Genomic DNA, 19,191 nt, shown 5'->3' on the forward strand with positions numbered 1-19,191 from the left:
AGGACAGCCAAGGCTACACTGAGAAACCCTGTCTCGAAAATGCAAACAGACAAAAACTGTGGGCTGTCTCCACTTCAATCACTCAGCTTACTGACAAGGCTATTTGCTAAGCCTGACAGTGTCGCCCAGCCATGTGTACAGGAAACACAGTCCCAACACACAGAAGTGTTTGAAGTAGCATCTGACGGGAAAGGTTTAGGTCACGAGATTCATCTTTAAATGCAGGTATAGCACATTGTAAGGGCTTAAGGCTAAGAGTTTGCGTGCTCTAAGCTACCACGTGACAAGGTAAGAAAGTCCTCATAGGATGTAGTTTCCTTGATCTCGGACTTCCAGCATTCAGAAGCTGATAAATGTTTAATACAAACTCCCCAGTCAGTATATTATGCTACATAACACAAAAATAAAAGTATTCTAGATGAGAAATAGTCTAGGTAGGGAATATTATTTTAAGGTGTGTTACTTTTGGTTGTGCCATGGAACATTTGTTTAATGACGTAAAGCTGTGTTGCTTTTACTTCTGCTACATTTGTTTAGCTCTGTGAAGCTGTGCTACCGTGCCTGTCTAACACACCAGATGGTCTAATAAAGAGCTGAACGGCCAATAGTGAGGCAGGAGAAAGGATAGGTGGGACTGGCAGGCAGAGAGGATAAATACCTGAAGAGAAATCTGGGAAGAAAAGGGGAGCAAAAGAACTAGGAGAGGAGGACCCTAGGAGTCACGGAGTAAGAGCGAAAGTAAGAGAAACAGAAGGAAGAAAAGGAAAAAGCCCAGAGGCAAAAGGTGTCAGATAATTTAAGAAAAGCGGCCTGAATGGGGGAGTGTGCTGCTGAAGTCTTACAGAAGGTTAGAGACAGGGCCTGAAGGAACAGCCGCCATCACCAAAATCCCAAGAATCCAGCAATGAGACCATAGCTACCAAGGGTCTAATTGAAATCTGTACAACGTGCTGAGATCTGGTATTAATAAAATGTCAAAATAGCATACATGGTCAAAATAAAATACAAAAGTATGTTGATTGTTTGAGGTGCAAGTAAAAGAAAGCCTGCTAAATCATTGGGCAAATTAGGAAATAATTTTAAATAAAGAGATCACATCATTAAACAGAAAGGAAAGAAAAAAAAAGAAAGAAAAGCTGGTAAAAAAAAAAAAAAAACAAGTCAAGGTAAGGCCGGGCATTCCTAACTAAGAATAAACCCTGTATGTAACTGATTTGGAAGCTGGGTGGCAGGCCCCGCAAAAGAGCAAAATAGACAACAACAGAATCTAAATTAGTTTCTCTGTGAACTTGTATACAACAGAACCAATTTTACTCTCAAAAATAAAATTACTAGATTAGTCCAGTTTCTTTATCTTTTCCGTCACCTTTGACACCAACAATGAGCCTAGCATTGTGTGTGTGCGCACATAGACCACAGGTCAACACGGAAACTTTCTCAATTGTTCTTACCTTATTTTTCTGAGACAAGGTAGCTAATTGAACCTCTGGAGTTCATGGATTCAGCTATATTAGGTGGCCAGCGAGCCCCAGAGATCCTCCACTCTGCTTCTCCTGTACTGGAGTTAGGGTGTGTTCATGAGTGCTGGGAATTGGCACTTGGGTCCTCTGTTTGTGAAGCAAGCACCTTACCAACTGAGCGATCTTCCCAGCCCCACAATTCCCCACTTATTTTCACTTTTAAAAAAATTATTTGTATGGTGTTTTGCTGGCATGTATGTTTGTGCACCATGTGCATATAATGCCTGTGGAGGCCAGAAGAGGGCAAGAAATCCCTTTGGAGCTTGAGTTACAGATAATCGTGAGCTGACACTGGGTGATGGGAATTGAACCCAGGTCCTCTAAAACAGTAGCAAGGGCTCTTAACTGCTGAGCCATCTCTCCAGTTCCCAAACTCTTAGACATAAGAGTACTAATCATTTAAGCGCCTCTAAATCCAGCAAAGTTCCAGACACTTGTGGGGGCCCACAGATGGGAGCCTGTCCCACCTTGACTAAAGGTCAGAGTTGTTGACAACAGATGTGGCTACACACAAGAGCTCCTGACCCAGGGTGTGGTTGATTAGTGTTTTGCTCCACATTGCTATTCCTGCTCCTTCAAAGGAGACTGGCAGGAGGTTCCAGGGACTGGCTGTCTGCAGGATCCTTGGTCTATTCCTTAGATCATATTAATAAGTCTGTTGTCTCCCCCTCCTCTTTTGGAGTAAAGTATATGAGTTGGTGGGAAAAAATGCAGGTGGTTCAGCATTCAGTGAACGCCCCCCACATGCTGTTCTGTGTCTTTTATTTCTCTTCTATCTGTTCCTTTAGTTTAATAATTCTAATCCTCATGCTCCTACCCTGGAATGTGCAAATTTTGTCGTGGCTGGACCCTGACAGACACTGTGTTGGTTCCCAGGAGTACAAAGAGGAATGAGACACAAGCCCTGGAAAAACTTACAGTGCAGAAGAGAAACACAGTGCGGAGATAACCTCAGACAAGGCTAACCCCAGCAAGGGGAAACCAGGGGAGACACAACAAGGTCATCACGCCAAGATAAGACGCTAAAAATTCAACATAAATTATTACACAATAGTTCCATCTGAACCAAATCTGATCGGTCTTAATGAGGTTCTGCAGAAGAATCGTCACTAAGCAGTTAAGCAATACATATTTGCTAATTAAAAGTTATTCTGCAACAAATCTTCAAATCAGTTGCACGGCAACAATTCCCAAGAGATGAGGTTTGTGTTTCTGGTTTCGGGAGGGAAGTATGAAGTCACTGTTTCATGAAAATTTAAAGCTTTAAACATGGACATTCAGGATTCTAGAACACGCACTGATTGGAACACCCCCCCCACACACACACACACATACACACACCACAAGACTCACTAACGTCAGTGTAGTTGAACAATACTCAGAGTGAAATAGCTCAGATCTTAAGCTATCAACTTTCAGTTACTTAAAATTATTAGATACAAAAAAATGATTAAAATTCCTTGTGAGCACACAATCTTCTGTAAGATCCAAAGAGCACGTCATTTCCTTGTGGGTTTTCTATGATTCTGACACTACTTAGCATTCCAACTGGCGGTAAAAAGAAACAAAGACACTGCTTAGGTCACTGAAATCTCCTTACAACATGTACCTGCCACTCTCATTCTTTGGAGTTAATGTTTAATTCATTCGGCCAGTTGTCTAGAGTTAACAGTGATTTCCATTTCTACAGAGTTCTCATAATAAGGATCAGTTGGATGATCAGATTTTAGTAGGAACCAGGGGAAAGACAAACTTGAGGATGCCTCTTGTCCTTAGATATATTTTAAGCCCCTTGGTCATTTTTAACTTCTTACCTCCTAGGGCACACTGGGCATACCTGACTGTTCACACAGCCCAGGGGGCACTATTCCCTCTAAAGAAGTGTCTGTCAGTGGGAGTGATGAAGGGGGCAGAAGCAGAGGGAAAATAGCTAATAGTTAAGAATCACTTTGGGAGAAGCATTTCCAAATTGCTCCCCTCACCACCACAACCACGGAAGTCAGCTAGAATTGAAGTTAGAAGCGTATTTACCAGTGCTACTAAAAGTGATCCAAGAAAGATTAGGAGGCAGGTAAAGGGGACTTCTGAAGATGGCTATGCCTACAGAGATTTAGTGTCCCAGCTAGACCTGTAGGAAGGTAAGGAGTCAGAGAAAACAACTACTTCCATTGCCTGTATGCATACACCTGATCCATTCTCAATGCTTACCTCCAATATTCTGAATTATTATGGTGCCTGCAACCACCACCTAAAAAAGGACAAATGTATTCAGATGATAAAAGCGAAACAGTACAAAAGGACAGAATTTTATTATTGATAAACAATACCACAAAGACAGATGCACTGTCTTAAGAATGAAGATATATCGGAAAGAATAACTTTTGTCAGCTGTTTGTACTATGTGAAATTAATGAACATTACGTAAGTCCTTCCTTAATACCTCCATAGTTACTATAAAGATATTTCTGAAGTCCTTCTTAGCAGTCATGTTTGAATAGCTGGAAAATGTTATAAAGCTGGTAAGTTGTGATTGTCAATGTCTAACTGAACCGGTAGTCCCTTTCTTACTGGCCTTACCACACTGCTTTAGTAGTTGTCCCAAAACAGACTGGAGTGTGCTGTGTCAACATTATAGTATCTACAGGGAGCAGATGGTCTTCTGATAGCAGCTTGGCACAGACTTAGTTTGGGCATCCTTAGTCTCAAAGATTAAACAGCCAACAGCAGAAAACTCCAGCACACAACGACCAGATCAGGAAAACGTAAGCAATGTGTTTCAAACTCAAAAGTGTGAAATAAGCTAAGTCTAAAAGAGCAGGTGTTGGCAAGGTCAACAGTAAACTGGACCCACCCCCCTACCCCCACCCCGCACACACACACAGGGGCTTCTCCTCTCTACCCAGTCTGGCCAGCTGACGGCATGGGGAAAAGTGGATCCAAGGTAGCCAGATCACCCAGAAGTTAGTAAGTCAGAAATTGAATTTCACATCTTCTGTTTTTAGCAACTGGCTAAAAACAAAGGTCTGTGCTAAACAAAAACTGCCCAAGGACTATGTCCAGTCTGTTTCTGGTCCTGGATGAGACTCCTGGGGGATGTGAAGGAAATGTTTAAATCTTATATTCTCTCTTGGGTCTCCGGACCACTAACACCTGGGCTGTAGCCACCAGCAGACACCTGGAGCTGAGTAGCTACCTGTATGATTCAGACCTCCACAGACTGAGGACAGGCCACACTTGAGGTTCACCTCCATGGGGAATTCCTCCCGGGGCAGAGCACTGCCTACGCTGCAACCATCGAGCTTCCTGGCAGCTGGAGTCCTTGTAGGTGCAGAAAAAGCCTAATGATCTGGATTCTGGCAAGGTCTCTAGAGATGCAGGTGTGTTGGACAGTTGTATGTCAACCTGACACAAGCTAGAAGAATCTGAATTGAAAAAAATGCCTCCATAAGACTGGGCTATAGGCAAGTCTGTAGGGCATTTTCTTATTTAGTGATTGATGTGGGAGGACCCAGTCCATTGTGAGTGATGCCAACCCTAGGCCAGTAGTCCTGAGTTCTATAATGCCAGCTGAACAAGCCACAAGGAGCAAGCCAGTAAGTAATACCCCTCTGCATCAACTCTTGTTTCCATGTTCCTGCCCTGTTTGACTTCCTCTCCTAACATCTCCCAACAGGGATGGACTGTTCCCTGAAAGTAAGCCAAATAAACCCTGTCCTTCCAAGCTTGCTTTGGTTTGTGGTGTTTCATCACAGCAATAGTAACTAACAGAGTGGTCATGGTCATTCCAGTGTTTTCTAGAAGGCACTTTGCATCTCAGCTTAAATATGAGTTCCTGAAATTCAGTCATTCGTGGGAAGACCATTCTGACTCTGTGTAGACCATCTGCAGTGCAAATGAAAACCCTGGCCACACACACGAAACACCTCCATATTCTATGACTATCCTGCACACACAGTATCTTAGACACTAACCACTTCTCCATCCCTGGCCTAAATTTAGGTATGTAGTGTTTAGAAAGCCAGAATGAATGTCTGCCTACCTGTATTTTCTGTGCCTATTACAGTGCATTGCTCAATACTTATCTGATATATAAATACACAAAGAAATTTTTAAAAATATTCCTTAAATTTTTCAAAAATATTTCTTTGAATTGCAGAATATTATCCAACCACACATCAAAAAAATGTGAAGATTTCAGAACAATTATAGAAATGGGGAAGAAATACAAACAAAATCTAACGAGTCCTCACTCTGGATACCTTCTGCCCAGCGCAGCTGCCTCCTTGGGATGGGGACACATGTAAACAATGATGCAACAGCTCACATTCAAGAAAGAGACTTCACAGTCTACGCTCTTTGAGACTGCGCTGCTAGGCAGGGATGAGGGAACCACCACCATCAGCTGATGGTTTTGCCAGTGCTGACCATGGATTCACACCGATAGGTCACATTAAATCGAGCAGGGAGCTTCCCTTTTTCCTTTGTTGTTGTTGTCACTGTGTACTTGTCTTCTTTGCTGTTGCTGCTGTGCACCTGTTATATGCACATGCACACACCTATGCATTAGATGTGCTATTTGGGGTGTGTTATGAAGGGCATGTGGAAAGCCAAGGCTGACTGCAGGAATCTTCTGCCTATCATTCTCTACCTTATTTTTTGAAATACAGTTTCTCCCTCAATTTAGAGCTGGCTGTTTTGGTGAGGCTGGCAGGCCAGCAACTTGCCCCATCCCCAGAATCTCCCCGTTTCTGCATTTCTCCTTCAGCATTTGAGTGCTGTGGGATAATGCTCTTGTGCACTCTAAAGATGTGTTACTTGTATTTGGTTTAATAAAACACTGATTGGCCAGTAGCCAGGCAGGAAGTATAGGTGGGGTAACCAGACTGGGAGAATTCTGGGAAGAGGAAAGGCAAAGATGCAGTCGTCATCCAAAAGCAGGGGAAGCAAGATGAGAATGCCTTACTGAGAAAAGGTACCAAGCCACATGGTTAAATATAGCTAAGAATTATTGATTAATTTAAGTTGTAAAAGCTAGTTAATAATAAGCCTGAGCTAATAGGCCAAGCAATTTAAAACTAATATATGCTTCTGTGTGGTTCTTTGGGACTGAATGGCTGGGGAACCAGGCGGGCGGGACAGAAACTTTCATCTACAACTGGGGTCACATGAATATGCTGCCAAGCCCAAGTTTTACACAAGTACTGGGGATCTGAACTCAGGTCTTTATGCTTACACAGCAAGTACTTCCTCCCCACTCTGGGGCATTGCCATATACAAACACATTTCTTCTCCTTTGATTAAACTACATGGAGGGAATGAACCAGACACACTAAACACCTTGCTCTCCAGAAAGCAAATGTACCCGGGAACAACTGAGGTTTAGATTACGAAGATGTAAGGCCTGCCCAGCGTTTCTGAGGTTTATGTAATCCCTATACATTTTAAGAGGAAAGGCAACTGGAAGCAAATGCAGCTTCTCTTCCTGCTGCAAAGCTGCATCTTCCTTCAGGACTCACTCCTTAAAATCAGCTTAGCCAGTTATAGTATGGTACCCACTTAGTGTATAAACAGGAGAATAACTGTGTGAGGCAACTCATACGTCAGTTAGCTCAAATGCATACCTGTGTCAATAACCAAGTACATGCTATAGTACTTGTTTGTTAAAGTAAATGAAAACAGAACATACTAAGGCACATTTATAATCAGAAGAATTCTTGTTTAGAACCAAAATAAATGTGGGTAACTCTTGAGGTACTGAAACAGAAAGAAAGCAACTTAACTATAACACTGACAGCAATGCTTAACTCCTGGTAATCTGTAGGAAAAAACATTTCCCTAGAACTTTAAAGTTAAGAAGTCACCAAAAAGCCAGTGCCAATAAAAATTTGCATTTATTTTATTATTCTAGGAAGTAAAACCAGTATATATAGCATCTATAGTCCTCAGATATGGCACTGGTGTTGGATAACAGTTGATAAGAGGCCCCTGAACAGATCTGAGCCTTAATTTCCTCACATGTAAACAAGGGGGAGAGCTAGGCAATCTTTCAGCACTGTTTAGCCCTTAAATAACATTACCTAATTACTGCTTTTGAAAATAGCCAGGCTATAATCTTAATTCTACATTGTTTTCTTCCCTTATAAGGATTTACTCAGAGGATCTGATTAAAATTAATGAGAAAACTTTAGGGTCCCGTTACTTCTGCAGCTCAGTGGCGAAGTCAGCAACAAGATTTAAAAACTGCACTGGTTGAAAACAGTGCTTCGGCAGGGACACATTCTCTTTACTTTCCCATCCCATTGTCCACCTCTTACTTCCTTTCTTCATCTCCTAAGGTCTTTCTCATAAACACGACTCTGAGAACTTGGAGAAGAGAAATATCCCAAGGGGAGCAAAGAAAATCACCTTTCCAGGTAATCCAAACGCAAAGAGTCCGAGATCTTCGTAAGACGTCACCGCTGTTGGGAGGAAAGCACAATTGTTACTGTCACACAAAACTCGTTATGAAGGTTATTTTACTCTTGCAAGCTAGGCACAGTGCCGTCCTCAGCTTCAGCCAGTCAGGACCAGCTGTGGCATGGAGCCCCAGCATCCTGGGGTGGAGGGAAAGCTAGGAAAGAAGGCCACACTCGGTTGGTTCCTAGAAGGCCTTTGAGCTCTTTCTCTCTGAAATCTTAATTTCCACTCCAGATGTAATTCACATGTCTAAGATTTAGATGGTTTGTAGAATGTGCCTCTCTAATAAGCAGTAATAGGTATTTCCTTTCTTAAAAACAAAAATCACCAAGGGGGCTGTGAAGATGGGCCAGTAGTTAAAAGCACTAGTTTGATTCCCAGCACCCATGTGGCAGCTCACAACTTTCTATAACTCCAGGTTAAGGGGGTTTGATGCCCTCTTCCGGTCTCTGAGGTCACAGGGATGAATATGGGGCACAGACATACGGACAGGCAAGCACTCATGCACATAAAGTTGTTTGTTTTTTAAAGATCAAAAAAATTCGCCAAGAACTCCTTCTCTTATGCTTCTCTAGCATATTTCATGCTCTAGCAAATGCACATAATTTGAGAAGCAAATTATGGTTTTTCTCCATTAATGGTTAGTCTCCATTTTTACCAGGTTTCTAATGACTGTAAGATAACCAGTATCAGCACACTAATATTGGTAACCAGCTAATAGCCATTTATCTAACTCTCTGACAGTTCTTATCAGTGGAGGCCATCAAGGATAGATGTGTGTTTCTCGTAAATATTCTGAAATACGAAAAGCAGCTAAAAAAAGAAAAATCTACTATTAGTTCTGAGAGTTAGTTGCTGAGGTCTACTCACCTTACGGTCATTGATAGATGACTAAACTTTAAGCAGAGGTACTGATTTGGGGGGAGCCTTTAAAGACACACACTTTGTAAACTGAGAATCTATCTACAACAGTCAGTCGTTAGCAAAACCAGGCTACTCAGCCTATGTTAATTCAATGGTCTGACTTCTTGAGAACACTGTTTCCTTGTACAGGACGTGTGCTCTTGCACACATACTGTCCAAATAGAGATTTTCACTGGCAGTAATTTCTAAACACTGGACACACAGTAAGGTGGGGTATGACAGCTATGCCATTTGACTTTCCAAGTGCTCGAGTGATGGCAATGTGTTCACAATGGAAATGGTACCCTCATCCTATAATTAGGGAGGGGCACATACTTTCCTTTTTCATCATAAAAATGTAAATTACATTCTCATTTCATTATGTTCAAGAAGTATGGCTATTAGGGACATAAGAAAATTACAAGGCTTAATAGTGTGTAAAAGGGCCACAGTATGTTCTCAGCCCAGATAACTCTGCATTTAACAAGTGATGCTGCCCTTATGAGGCTCTACAGTCTGAGGAGTGCACACGCCCACAGCACTTACACTGAGAGAAGCAGCTTGGGACACACCGAGGCTTGGGACAGCAGGAGTTTCTGCAGGTTACAGAGTTAAAGCCAGCTTTAATACCTCTCTTAGGACATACCTGGGCTTTCTTTCAACCTCCACTTGAGAACAAAAAAAACAAAAAAACAAAACAAAAAACAAAACAAAACAAAAAAACCAACCTTTTTTTGTATTTTCATAATGAAGAACATTTAGGTACATAATAATAAGCTTTTTAAAATCATAGGTGGTTTTACATACAGTAATTATGGAATCAGGAAGAAAAGAGTGGGATACTGAATAATAAAAAGATATTAATAATTAACAAAATCTTCATTTTTTAATCTATTATCAAAGTTCATCAAGGGACTTGGATACCTTTTTGAGTGATATTATTCATTTTTAAAAATACATTTACATTCTGCTAAACATTGCACACATGTACAGCTTAGTACTTGGTTTGGAGACATTTCTATAATGGGGAGACCATATATGACGGTCACATGGGCTCAAGGCAGCCCACACTCATGCACAGGTGTGCCTTGTTGCAGATTATGTGTCAAGGACATACACACCTGCTAATTTGAACAGATCTAATACAGCAACTGAAAATTATATCAGACCCCACTTTAAGATAAAAATAATTATAATTGACATGGTGTTTTAAAAAAAAAGGAAAGAAAAACATTTCTTCCAAGAACTTGAAGCAATGAGGTTTTTCCAGTGTTACACATGGGACCACATTAAACATTACTTTTCAAATTACTATTTTGTATTTGCTTCTTAGTATGTAAGCAAAGTCAGACTGCAACTGTTTAACTTTTGTTTGCTTGTTTCTTTTCTGTGTTGGGTATTGGATGAAGCCCTTTGCATGCTAGATACATGCTCGACCACTGAGCTACATTCCAGTCTCGTTTTATATTTCAGTATTGGGAAGTACATATTGACTGCATATCTAGTAAACAGGAAAAGTAAATATCTATTAGTAAAAAAAAACATACTGAAAAGTTCTAAAGGGAACAGATATTTCAATTCTAATTCAAGCACTAAGCACTTACTCTAAATTTTAAAAGTTAAAATTCAACCCTTGCTTGTGCCAGGAAACACAGAAAACCTAGCAGCTTAATGAAGACAGCTTCAGCTGCAGCTCCTAACCGTGTTCCAATTTCAAACCTGCCCTCTTGTTCTACTGTTTCTTCAGCCTCGTAAAAATATCTCCACATACCACGAAGTCCCCAACTGAAGAGGAAAAAGCAGTAGGCTTTTAAATGGAGACCGAGTCTAGTGCTCCAGCCCTAATTTCAGCTTTCCCGTCAGCATGTCTGGGTCCTTGCTCAATTCTGTCCCTGTCATCAAACCTCTTTTATGTTGCAAAAATTAGAAGCACTTTCCCCAGCCTGAGACATAATGAAAATGAATAATGGCTTCTGGCTTTGCTTTGAGGCTTTGCTAAGATGAAGTGAGGTCGCAGCCAGCCGAGTGCCTTGCCGCGGCAGCTCGTCAAACAGTTCTTGAGCTCTGCTCTGCCGCTTGGGCAGTTTCCTCAAATGCTGGTGAGGTTTATAAACTGATCTGATGGCTGGAATACAGCTAGAACAATGAGCCTTTAAAATATTTAAAACATCTGAACCTGTGAGCTTTTATCTTAGGAGATAAGAATAAAACGAGGGAACTCATTAAATATTTAATCATGCCATAATTTACACTGGAAAAACAGGGCCAGCCTCAATGCTCTATAAGGTGGTTAAGTAAATCATGGTAGGTATACCTTATGAAATATTACAACCATGAAGGCCCACTTATAATAACAAGAAAATGCCAATATTATTTTAAGTGAAAAAAAAAACAGGATTCAAATATAATCTATAAAGTAAAACACACAAATGGTGAGTGACTCTTCAATCATATTCTTTTCCTCTCTGTATTTGAGGAAAGGAGTTCAAATGTGTTATAATGACTTGAACAATAAAGATGAAACTTTATTTTTAAAAGCTACAAGGCCAAGTGTATTGGCACAGTCCTATAATCCCAGCTACCAGTGACATTGAGGCAGGAGGATCATTTGAGCCCAAGAATTTGAAAGCAGCTGGGCAACAAAACAAAACCCCCTAGGCTATCTCAAAACCAAAAACCAAACAATATTTCAATAGTTCCACTTCTATAAACCTGAGAGCTTGCAGCTAAACTGAAATTTTCCTTTTTTCTAGTGCTAAGGAATTTGCAGCTTGATTGACAAGCAAGGGATTTTTTCCCCTCCCTCCCTCCCTCCCTCCCTCCCTCCCTCCCTCCCTCCCTCCCTCCCTCCTTTCCTTCCTTCCTTCCTTCCTTCCTTCCTTCCTTCCTTCCTTCCTTCCTTCCTTCCTTCCTTCCTTCCCTGTTCCTTCTTTCTCTTTGCTCCTTCATATATTTTACAGTTGTATAAACACTTAGAAGATGTTTCAGAGACATAAAGATAAGATGCTGCTACCCAGCCACAGGAGTGGCATATTCCTCCTGCATAGGAAAGGTGTTAATTGTATAACTAATGCAGTCTTCTACAAACAGCACTTGGAGCAAACCTCTTTAATAGCTGAAGCAATTACTAGCAACGAAATCATTTTTTGATGTTAAAAGAAATCAATGCTGTGCTTTGAAAGAATGGAGAGGCCACAGTCTGAATCAGTAAATGGGTTGTTTTCCTTACTGTGCACTAGGCCCAAGGCCCCCGTCCTCCATAGGAACCACTGGAAAGCTGCCTCCCATGAAACGGTGGAGCATTTCCAGTTAGTCCAGTGTTCTGTCTGCTTTGCATTTTTTCCTCAATGAAATAGGACAATTAATAAACCCTGGTTACAGTACGAGCCCAAGTTTCAGCAGAAGCAATATTATCCTTGGATTTGGACTGAGGGACACAAGTTATCCAAACACAGTTCAATGCTCAGAAAGTTGGCCATTTGGAAAGTACTCTTATTATTCTGAAATTCTTCCTTTCTTGTGTTTTCCATCATTTTCTTCTTGTTCCTTTTTTCTAACAGCACATGGAGGGCATTCTGTTCTTGAATATTCACTATTTTCAGACTTCTGAACTCTTATACATTTCAGTGGCACTGTGCCAGCTGACTACGGCATGATTAACAATCTTTCTGTGCATTGGAAGGAAACAGAATGATAGACTACTAGTGGCAGTCTTTCAGCTGGCAGCAGAGTCTATAATACTGTATTTGTAGGAACATTCTGGATTCCCAATTTACTGGTTAGCTGTGCAATGAATAATTCACACAGTCATGGTCTATTAATGAACACACTGGCCTTCAACTATTAAACTCAATCTATAGGCAACAGGAACATCTTAAAAGTCATTATAAAGCACAAAATAAATGATATTTACTTTGACAACATAAGACAGTGGTTGTCAACCTGTAGGTCATGACCCCTTTAACCTCTACCTTCAAAAATGTTTACATTACAATTCCTAACAGTAGCAACATTGCCGTTATGAAGTAGTAACCAAAACAACTTTATGGTTGGGGGTCAGCACAACCGTACTAAAGGGTCGCTGTATTAGGAAGGTGAGAAGCACTGACTTAAGGAAAGAACGTGCTCTATGGAAAGGAGAGAAACAGCGGAAAAGAACTTTCCAAAGTCAATGCAAACAAAAGCAAGGCTTTGTGTGCTTTGTAGTTACAGATAAAATGAGGAGTGAGGAACTACTGAGTAGATACGGAGCTCAGTGGTGGGGAGGGGAGTGTCCGAAACATCTGAGCTAAGTTTTCATCGTTTGCAATGAAGAGCTGACAAAAAAAAACAAACAAACAAAAACAAAAACAAAACAAACAAACAAACAAACAACTCAAAAACCTGCCAAAAGAAGTCAGGAGAGAATGAAGCAGGAAATGCTCCACCGCACAAGCCTGCATGCTCCCACACTCCTAAGCACATATTACTGGGTCAACAAAAAATTTTATTTTAGCTGGGTGTGGTGGCACTTGGAGGGCAGAGACAGGCGGATTTCTGTGAGTTAGAGGCTGGGCTGGTCTACAGAGTGAGTTCCATGACAGCCAGGGCTATGTAGTGAGACCCTGTCTCAAAACAACAAAATTTTATGTGTATGAGAGTTTTTTTTGCATGTCTACCAGTGTACTGGGATTGTGCCAGGTGAATGCAGAGACCAGAATAGGGCATCAGGTCCCCTGGGACTGAAGTTACAGGCTGTTGTGAGCCACCCTGTGAGTGCTGGGAATTGAACTCAGATCCTTTAGAAGAGCAGCCAGTGCTCTTAACCCCTGAGTCCTCTCTGCAGTTCCAGGCATGCAGTTTTTAATAAAGGCAATAAAAACCAGTATGGCTCAGTGAGCATTCCATCCCATAGAAAAGACGGGAGCAGAAAACCATCTCCATGAAGTTGTTCTCTGACCTGTACACATGTACTGTGGTACACACGTTCACATCCAACACACACATATGCATACACCCTAACAATACAAACGAATGTTGCAGGAACTCACACCCATTCTTCTCTAGCCAATGGCAGAAAGCAGAGCTTCTGGCAAGACAATCCTTACCCTAGGATCGGGTAAAACGATGAGCAGAGCATCTCCAACACACACACAAGCTAGCTCACGGTTGCACAGCCTGACCCGCTACGTTTGGCCCATGCAGTTCTGTCAGATACAGTTGACTGTGTACTGTGGGCTGTTCAACTGGTCTGATCACACTGGATGCCAACAGCCTGCTCCCACCCACCCCATCCCTGGGCATGATAACCAGAAAAGTCTGCAACCTTTGCCAGATGCCCTGAGGGAGAGGTCACTCCCAGTCGAGAATCAGCAATAAAAATCAGGACACAAGGACACTAATTCACTGAAGCTGACTCAATTAACGGATTCACTCAATTAACTCTGAGGGCATTACACTATGCTCACTAATCCAAAAGAGAATAGAAAGAAGAAGATGTAGTTTGGATACCTGACTACCTTTCCTAACAAACAACCATTGTCAGAGAGACCCCGAGAGACACGCCTTGTCCTCATCTACACTGGTTTCGGTTCTGAGTCTTTCATAGTCTCAAGTGAAATTTGTTATGACCTGAAAAGGACTCAAAATCTTCCTGATACCCAGACTAATGCTGGGCAGAATGAAACCAAAAAAGCTCAGGGGTCAGTTGTCATGGAAAAGGCTATGTGGATGTTTAACACATACATTCTGTTATGAACTGTGTAAGGTAAGTTCAAAGGTCCTTTGGACTACTTGTCATTTAGTTGTTGCCATTCAGGAGCTCCATCTGTAGGCCAGGCTGACTTTGAACTTGACTTTGCCATGCATGTTTGTAGTGAGGAGCTGCGGGCAGGCCTGCTTTTCGTCCCACCTGGCTCCTGCAGGGCTAGCTTAGCCCCGGAAATAACAACACACAAATTGTATTCATTTAAACACTGCTTGGCCCATTATCTCTAGAGAGTTAGTTACTGACTAACTCTCACATCTTGATTAACCCATTTCTAATAATCTGTGTAGCACCACGAGGTGGTGGCTTACCGGAAAAGATTCAGCATGTCTGACCTGGTGGCTGGCTCCATGGCATCTGCTTCATTGCCCTCTTCCCAGCATTCTGTTCTGTTTACTCCGCCTACCTAATTTTCTGTCCGTCAAAGGGCCAAGGCAGTCTCTTTATTAACCAATGAAATAACACATAGACAGAAGGCCCACCTACATCACATGTTAACTTTTGAACCAGGAAATACAGTGTCTCCATAGCTCTAACGCTTCCCCTCACCACCTGTCTCCAGCGCTCATCAGACATCCTCCTGTCGCAGGCACGGCAGATGCCATGGAAATGATGGCTAGTGGTTTGGACATCAGCTCAACTTCCAGGAGCACAACTACCACACAAACGCAGGGAACATTCTAGAGAGACCATTTGGAACCACCAGAGAGCCTGCTTCTAAAGGAAAAATAGCATCAGCAGCAAGGCCTTTGTTTTTGTTTCTTTGTTATTTCCTAGCTGTAGCATTTTCTTTCTGTGAGCAGGGAATAGTTCACCATGGTTGATGTAACCAATCATTAAAAACTTGACAGCTTAAAAACAAGAAAACCAGAAAAATCACTGTATCACAGTCAGGAAGAAGACAAATGGGCTATTTTCTCTTTATTGGAGTTACAGGCTATGTCATGGGCTCTAGGAAGGACCAAAATTCTCTCTGGACAGAATAAGCAATAGATTTTGGTACCTACCTTTACTTTTTTAACCATCTCAGTGGGCCTCTCATTCCTTGTCCAAAATCCTCATGTTCTTCAGGATCTAAGACTTGATTACCATCTAATTTTCTCCTTTGAACATTATTTACTAATAATAGCAAGCTATTTTGGGCACACTGTGTACAATGTACAGGATATGCTAGTTAAAGTCCTTTTTAGCTCAGTCTTCTAGAATGTTCCCTGATTCTCCCCCACAGCAGACAGTACACACTCTTCCCTCCTCACCTGCCCCTCAGATTTCACACCTGGCCCCCATACGTAGCACACTACAACATATATCATATATCATTAACATATATCCTGTACTTGTTTCTCCTGCTAGGGCAGTGGTTCTCAACCTTCCCAACACTGCGATCCCTTAATACAATTCCTCATGTTGATAAAATTATTTTCTGGCTACTTCATAACTGGAATTTTGCTACTGTTATAAATCATAATGTGAATATCTGATATGCAGATATCTGATATGCAGGATATCTGATAGGCAATCCCCAAAGTGTAGTGACCCCCCAGACTGAGAACCATGGTGCTGAGTTTCTCAGCAAGGAACTGATTATCTCTGTATTCCTATCAGATAAAAGAACATTAAAGGAATGAACACTTAGATCTTGTTTCAGGTCCAAGATCAGTCTACCCACATATACTTCAACGTCCACATAGTCAAAAATAAACTTATTTTAAAATTTGAACCACCTCTGCCTTCTGTGTTCCCACCCCCATTAGTGACCTTGCTATTAACCAAGTGTCCCAAGCCAGACTCCTCCCCTTCTCCTCACTGTCTGTCACTCAGAATCCACGTTTTCCTTCTAGACAAAGAGACCCTCATTCACTGATCCTTTAAAAACTCTTTTTTTCTGTCACTTCCCCATCCCTGTCCTCCCTCTAAACTCTCCTATACACCCTTCCTTCCTCTCACTAACTACTGTTACAGACATGTATGCAAATACATCCACATTCTTAAACACTAATACAGCCTGCTCAGTCTCTGGAATGTTACCTGTACACGTTTTCAGGGCTGACCATTTGGTACTGGATAACCAACTGGTTTGTTCTTCCCCAGGGAAGACTATTTCTCCCTCTCTTGGCATCCCTTAGTTACCTGTTGCTCTTTAAATATGGTGAGGCCTTGTGGGCTTTTATGAATACATTATAATCAATTTTTTACTTTTTCTCTTGTTTTCGTATTATTTCTCTCTCCATTTGCTTTTTCTTCAACAAATTATATCTTTAGGACCTCAGAAAAATTACGAAAGCATAAGACTGTGATACATTCCTGCCCCACACACGCCACCGTCCTACTACAGAGCAGTGTTCCTGTTATTATCAAGGAACTCTGCCCTGTCGAGATCATCCAAATCCACAGCTGGCATTAAGGTTCCCTCTTGGTACCAGACAGTCTGTGGATCTTGACGACCGTATATCCACCATTACGCTATCCCACGGCCCCTTTCCTGTCCTCAAGCTTCTCCATGCTCACCGAAGCCTGGCGACCACTGACTTCTCGACTCTTCATAGGTTTGCCCTTTCCAGTGTCACACAGCTGCAGCCAAGGCACACACAACCTTTTCGGGCTGGTTTCTCCTTTCTCCTAATTCTGTACATTTAAGCTGTTCGATATGATGTTCTGATACACATACTGAAGTTACAATACTCAAGGAAGCAGTCATAGGACTTCATCCTTTCCTTCCTTCCTTCCCCCCTCTCGATTAAGAGAAACTGAAATTTATTCTCTTGGCAAATTTTCAATAAACTTGCTATTAACTACAATCCCTTAACTTGCTTAACTTTGTGTCCCTCAACCAAGAGCTCACCTTCTTCCCCTCCCTCCACAAGTATCCCTGGCAAATAGTTTTGTTATGTTTTTTGTTTTTTAAACTAAACCTTTCTGGTATCCACATGAAGTGGGAACACGCAGGTTTTCTTTCTGTCTGGTTTATTTCACTTATCATTATCATAATATCTTCCAGGCTTCCCCATGCTCCCAGCGCTGGCAAGACTTCCCTTTTGAGCCTCTTTCAAAGGTTGGATAATATTCCAATACACATATAGATTACTGCTTATCCATCTACCTAAAGACACACAGGGTGTTGCTATGTTTCAGCACTGTGAATAACACTGCAATGAACAAGTAGCATGGATTATCCCCACAGGACACTGGTTTAATTTTCTGTATATACACTTTAAGCAGAACTCTGGAGTATATGGTTTCTTCACCAGACTGATAACATGCTTTTCTGATTCTCCATGCTACTTCAGGACCTGGTGGTTCATTTCTTATTAGTACAAAATAATTTTCTGTTGTTTTAAAGTCACTGTTTGCTTAGTCGGTCATCAACTGAAGAGTATTTTAGTCACTCCCTGTTAATGACAAATAAAATTGCTATAAACATCTACATGCAAGTTTTGCGTAGACATAAAAGTCTACATACATAAAAGTACAGTTTGGTTTGGTATAAAAGTCTACATACATTACATAGAAGTACGGTTTGGTTTGGTATAAAAGTCTACATACATAGAAGTACAGTTTGGTATGAATAACTAACAACAAGGATGAAGGCCTGTTAACTGCATCCCAGGGTGGCCACAAACAAGGTGGCAGGTCCCCTGGCTCCCACCCTCCCAGCATCTGCTGTGACACTGCTCTATCTGTCACCTAGGTGTATTACAAAGGCATCTCGCTGTTGTTTCTGTATCCTTTTAGTGGTTGTTTTAGCATGAATCTTTCTCTGAATTGTGAAGCATTAATCTAATTAAACTTTATCAATACAAAATCGGGAGTCAACTATTGTGGTAAGAACCTGAAAGACCAGAGAACAGGAAGCAGGTGCCAGTTGCGTCCTACCGCTCCAGTTCTTCAGCTACCCCTTGACAAACTGTAAGGTACTGAGAGGATAAACGGAAGCTCTGGCTTACTGAGTGACAGGCTTAATCACACAACAGTCACACAGGGAGAAACCATGTCTTTCTTGAAAGACGCCCCTGTTGTTTGTAGCTGGAGGTATTTTATTTTGGGCAGAAGAAATTCTATATGAAGCACTCCTCTGATCCCCGATGAGAGAAGAAGCCCGTGTCAGCATCCAGACTACGAGCGGGACTCGTTCTCAGCTTCACCTTCCACTCACATTCTGCCTTCAGAAAGATGACTCAGCGTCAAAGCAGAATTCTCTTTAACTTCCTCCAGAAAATAAGCTTCACAGTTTGCATGGTGGGAAAGGGCAGCAGACTGTATGTGACTCGGGGCTGTGAAGAGCAAGATCAGGTCTTCTAACCAACCAATTGGCTGTAGAGCCCTGAGTAAACCATGTCGTCTTTTACTGTCTCATCCTGTCAATCTCTAACACATATACAAAATCTACCGCCTGCAGTTGTTAGGAGGTTACACATGTAGCTCTCTTATGTGGACACACTAGTAAACAAATGCTCTTTTTTAAAGAGTCTTGAGTTTTCACTGCTGGTAAGAAAGTGATGGGATCTGGGCATGGTGGTGCATGCCTTTACTGCGAGGCCAGCCAGGGCGACATAGGAAGCTATAGGA

At 41.7% G+C, this 19,191-nt stretch overlaps 1 protein-coding gene across 3 annotated transcripts in view; it reads right to left on the reverse strand.

Annotated features, from left to right (window-relative positions):
- The window catches only part of Slc38a6 (solute carrier family 38 member 6), a 59,345-nt gene that overhangs the window by 32,300 nt on the left and 7,854 nt on the right, over positions 1-19,191 (reverse strand). For all 3 annotated transcript variants that reach the window (XM_048415399.3, XM_087911753.1, XM_048415400.3), the window contains exons 4-5: positions 7,926-7,978; positions 3,729-3,768 (exon numbers count right to left, since the gene is read on the reverse strand). In XM_048415399.3, the coding sequence (XP_048271356.3) occupies positions 3,729-3,768; positions 7,926-7,978 (93 nt within the window). The remainder of the gene's footprint in view (positions 1-3,728; positions 3,769-7,925; positions 7,979-19,191) is intronic.

The sequence above is a fragment of the Myodes glareolus genome, chromosome 11 (genome assembly GCF_982192425.1).
Source record: "Myodes glareolus chromosome 11, mMyoGla1.1, whole genome shotgun sequence".
In the NCBI taxonomy this organism is placed as follows: domain Eukaryota; kingdom Metazoa; phylum Chordata; class Mammalia; order Rodentia; family Cricetidae; genus Myodes; species Myodes glareolus.